A 5,000-nucleotide genomic window follows, 5' to 3' on the forward strand; every position below is an offset into this window, starting at 1 on the left:
AGACCAGCGGCAGCCAAAACCCACAGAGAGCTGCCATCTAGGCTAGAGGTGGAGAAGAGTCCCTGTGTGGACCTCCAGACCCAGAAGTGCCTTGGCACAGAGACAACAGGTTCCAATATCTTGACGAATTCCTGATGATGTCACAGGGTGGCCTGCGACTACTCGTGTCTGACAAAGGTGAACTCTTATTTTACAGCAAAGCACCGAACCCTGCCCACTCCAGACAACAGCAGTGACGGACAGGTTAGACTGACAGCGAGAGCAGAGCCCGGCCATGACCTCACCGCACTTCCTAAAAAGTGAGTTGAGACTGAATACAGATGATGGTGATGATGATGATGATGATGTGATGATGATGGTGATGATGGTGATGATGGTGATGGTGATGATGATGGTGATTGTCATGGTTTGCAGTTTGCAACACTAGTTTCTCCAAGGCACCCTGAATGCATCACCTCTCACTCCCTCAGCCAACCTCCTCTACCAATCAGTCTCTATCACCTGCACCTGTCCCATAGCTTTTTAGGTCTCCCTCTCCCTTCATTCTCTGCCAGATTGTTATGCTCGATGCCCAACTCTCCAGCATTTTTCCTTGGACTGACTTCCCGGCTTCGACCCTGCCTGCTTCGACTACTCCCCCCTGCCTCAGCCCTGGTAACCACTTCTGCCTTGATTCGCTGCAAGACTGCCCCTGTTTTTGCCTGCCCATTATTGTGGTTACGTTCCTGGCATCCTCGGAATAAAGGCCATTACCGATTCAACTTCTGTTGCTCAGTGTGTTGCATTTGGGTCCATAACCCCCACCGTTTCAGTACAATCTGGCCAAACATGGACCCAGCACGCACTTCCCCTGCCCAAAATCGTTTTGAAATCATTGAAGGGGTCCTCCAGCAACATGAGGCCCTCATGGCATCTGCCTCAGCTGAGGCCAGACAGGCCGCAGCCACGCAAGAACAGGCTATCGGCTCTTTGGCTAACCAAGTGCACCAGTTAACTGCAACCATCGCCCAATTAACCCCTGTTAGCTCTGCCTCTGCCTCTGACCCTGCCCCTGCTCCTCCAGCAACCCCCGTTCTGGCCCCCGGGCCAGTTTCTGAACCAAGAATTGGAGCCCCTGAACATTATGCTGGTGAGCCTGACGGTTGTAATCCATTCCTGACAAACTGCACCATCTTTTTTGCATTGCAACCTCTCACCTTTGCTTCTGAACAAGCTAAAGTAGCTTTTACCATCAATCAGCTAACAGGGAGAGCGAGGCTGTGGGGCACCGCTGAGTGGGATAAACAGACTCCAGCCTGTACTTCATTTGAGTCATTTGCTTCTGAGCTACGCAAAGTATTTGGGCAGGGTGTCCATTCAACGGATGCAGGGGGTCTCCTGAGTCTATGTCAGAAGGGTCAGTCTGTGTGTGATTTTTCGATTGATTTCCGCACGAAGGCCCGTGCTAGTGGCTGGAATGGGAGTGCTCTTCGTGATGCTTTTCTGCATGGGCTGGCTGATTACATCAAGGATGAACTTGTGTCTTACCCCCTACCCCTTTCTCTCGATGATGTCATTGCTCTTGCTATAAACATTGACCTTCGCATCCAGGCTCGCAGGAGAGAGAAACAAAAGACACCTCCCGCTCATGTATCTGCTCATGCATCACGAGGCTCTGCTTCCAACTTGGCCCACTCTACAGCCACTCCTGAGCCCTTAACCAACAGCCTTGAACCCATGCAGTTGGGCCGCACCAGTCTGTCCCCTGAGGAACGTGAGCGGCGCCGCAAGTCAAATCTCTGTCTGTACTGTGGTCGACCAGGCCACTTCATCTCACACTGTCCAGTAAAAGGGGAGGGCTCATCAGTAGTGGAGGAGTTACTGGTGAGTCCATCCTCTTTTAAGGCCTCCTCTGTTTTTGATCGTCCCTTGTTTATAGCCAAGCTCCTTCTGCCGGAAGCCTCTCAAGTCCTGTCCACTTTTATTGATTCTGGAGCAGATGCGAATATAATTGACAAGGAGTTAGCTCTACAGCTGGGAATTAGTTTGTTACCCTTTCCTTGTTCTGTGCCTGCCAGGGCTCTGGATGGTCATCTGCTGGGGATGGTCACTCATCAGACCATACCGGTCCACCTACTCATGTCTGGAAATCACCACGAAACCATCCAGTTTTATGTCCTGCCCTCACCTCGCCTCCCTCTTATACTGGGCTACTCATGGCTTCGCCACCATAACCCCCATATTGACTGGTCGGCAGGGGTCATCCGTGGTTGGAGTGCCGCCTGCCATCAGGTCTGCCTGAAGCAGGCGGCTGCACTGCTCCGCTCTCCACCTCCCTGTGGCCAGCCCGATCTCTCTGGGGTCCCAGCCCAGTATCATGACCTTCGTGAGGTATTCAGCAAGGTTAAGGCCATGTCTCTACCCCCTCATCGTCCCTATGATTGCGCCATTGACCTTCTGCCGGGCACCACCCCTCCCAAGGGGCGCCTCTACCCCCTTTCTGGCCCTGAAAGGGGGGCCATGGAGACCTACATCAAGGACTCCCTGGCAGCTGGTCTCATTCGACCATCTTCATCTCCTGCTGGCGCTGGCTTCTTTTTTGTGGAAAAGAAGGACAAAACCCTCAGACCTTGCATCGATTACAGAGGCCTCAATGAGATAACCATAAAGAACACGTACCCTTTGCCACTCATGTCATCAGCTTTCGAAATACTCCAGGGGGCCAGGGTCTTCACTAAACTGGATCTACGCAACGCATACCATTTGGTCCGCATCAGGGAGGGGGATGAGTGGAAAACAGCGTTCAACACCCCCACAGGCCATTATGAGTATCTTGTCATGCCTTTTGGTTTAACGAATGCCCCTGCTGTCTTCCAGGCTTTAGTTAATGATGTCCTGAGAGATATGCTGAACCACTCTGTTTTCGTTTATCTAGACGATATTTTGATTTTCTCCAAGTCTTTGGAGGAGCATATTCATCATGTAAGGGCAGTCTTGCGATGACTTCTGGAAAACTCCTTGTTTGTCAAAGCTGAGAAGTGTGAGTTCCATGAATCCTCGGTCACCTTCCTTGGGTACATTGTGGCCCAGGGTAGTCTACAAATGGACCCCGATAAGATTTCAGCTGTAACAGCCTGGCCCGCCCCTGAGAATCGAAAACAGCTACAGCGCTTCCTGGGTTTTGCTAACTCTTATCGCCGCTTCATTCGTGGTTACAGCACGGTAGCTTCCCCCCTCACAGCGCTTACCTCATCCAAAATCCCATTCTCCTGGACCCCTGCAGCCAATAGGGCTTTTGAAACTTTGAAGGCACGCTTCACCACCGCTCCCATTCTGCATGTCCCTGACCCTGAAAGACAGTTTGTGGTTGAAGTGGCTGCCTCTGATGTTGGAGTGGGGGCAGTGTTGTCTCAACGCTCAGCATCCGACCAGAAGCTCCACCCATGTGCCTTCTTCTCTCGCCGACTGAACCCTGCAGAACAGAACTACGACATTGGTAACAGAGAATTGCTAGCAGTAAAACTAGCTTTGGAGGAATGGCGGCATTGGCTGGAGGGAACCAAGGTTCCGTTCCTTGTCTGGACAGATCATAAAAACCTGGAGTAGATCCGCACAGCCAAACGCCTAAATTCACGTCAAGCCCGCTGGTCACTCTTTTTTACACGCTTCAACTTTTCTCTCTCCTACCGCCCAGGGTCCAGAAATGTCAAGCCCGATGCTCTGTCCCGCCAATTTTCTAAAGACAATTCCCCTGTTGAGACCGCCCCTCTTCTGCCCCCTTCCTGTCTTGTTGCCTCCCTTTCCTGGGACATTGAAGAGAGAGTCAAAGCCGCTTCAGTCAACCAACCTGGACCAAGTGCTTGCCCCCCTGATCGTCTTTTTGTACCCGCTACATTAAGGTCAGAGGTCTTACAGTGGGCACATGCATCCAAGCTCACCTGTCACCCTGGGGCACACAGAACCAAGGAGTTCCTGTCTCGACGGTTCTGGTGGGCCACTATGGATGAGGATGTGCGTGAGTTTGTCAAAGCCTGTCCGATTTGTAATCAACACAAACCATCTCATCAAGCTCCTGCTGGTCACCTTCATCCACTCCCCATACCCCATCGGCCCTGGTCACATATATCCCTGGATTTTGTAACTGGTCTTCCTCCCTCTGAAGGTAACACCACCGTACTCACCATAGTTGATAGGTTCAGTAAGATGGCACATTTCATTCCCCTTCCCAAACTCCCCGCTGCTAAAGAGACTGCGGAACTCCTCCTTCAGCATGTTGTTCGCCTTCACGGAATCCCTGCCGATGTAGTTTCTGATCGAGGCCCCCAGTTCACATCCATTTTTTGGCGATAGTTCTGTAGTTTGTTGGGGGCCTCTGTTAGCCTGTCCTCAGGTTTCCACCCCCAGTCAAATGGCCAATCCGAACGAATGAACCAAGATATGGAAACCACTCTCCGCTGTCTGGTGTCATCAAATCCCTCATCCTGGTCTAGACAATTGGTTTGGGTAGAATTTGCCCACAACACCCTGGTCAGTTCAGCCACCAGTCTCTCCCCTTTTCAATGTTCATATGGGTATCAGCCTCCTCTGTTCCCTGCTCTTGAAAAAGAGGCTTCTTGCCCTTCTGTGACCACTTTCATTCAGCGCTGCCAACGCACCTGGACACAAGCCCGCAGTTCCCTCCAACGCTCTGCCAATCGCTACTCCACTTCTGCCAACCGTCATCGATCACAAGCCCCTGCTTACCGGGTTGGACAAAAGGTTTGGCTGTCCACAAAAGACCTGCCTCTCCGTGTCGAATCCAATAAATTGGCACCCAGGTTCATTGGTCCATTCCCCATCGAAAGGATAATAAACCCCGTAGCAGTGAGACTTATGCTCCCTCGGTCTATGCGCATTCATCCCACCTTCCATGTTTCCAAAATCAAGCCTTGGGTTCCTGCCTCTTTTATTGTTGACCCTCAACTCATTGCTGACTTTCACCAGAAGAACCCTGATCAGACCTCTCTCACTTCCACCGCGGT

At 51.7% G+C, this 5,000-nt stretch overlaps 1 protein-coding gene across 2 annotated transcripts in view; it reads left to right on the forward strand.

The window, feature by feature from the left end:
* The window catches only part of LOC147249330 (uncharacterized), a 16,627-nt gene that overhangs the window by 2,020 nt on the left and 9,607 nt on the right, over positions 1 to 5,000 (forward strand). For both annotated transcript variants that reach the window (XM_086223268.1, XM_086223267.1), the window contains exons 2-3: positions 1 to 109; positions 197 to 299. The exon at positions 1 to 109 is cut by the window's left edge and continues 721 nt beyond it. In XM_086223268.1, coding sequence (XP_086079394.1) covers positions 1 to 109; positions 197 to 299 — 212 coding nt within the window. The remainder of the gene's footprint in view (positions 110 to 196; positions 300 to 5,000) is intronic.

This window comes from Aulostomus chinensis, chromosome 14 (genome assembly GCF_037954235.1).
Source record: "Aulostomus chinensis isolate RoL2024-O1b breed Wild chromosome 14, RoL_Achi_v1.0, whole genome shotgun sequence".
Taxonomy (NCBI): Eukaryota; Metazoa; Chordata; class Actinopteri; order Syngnathiformes; family Aulostomidae; genus Aulostomus; species Aulostomus chinensis.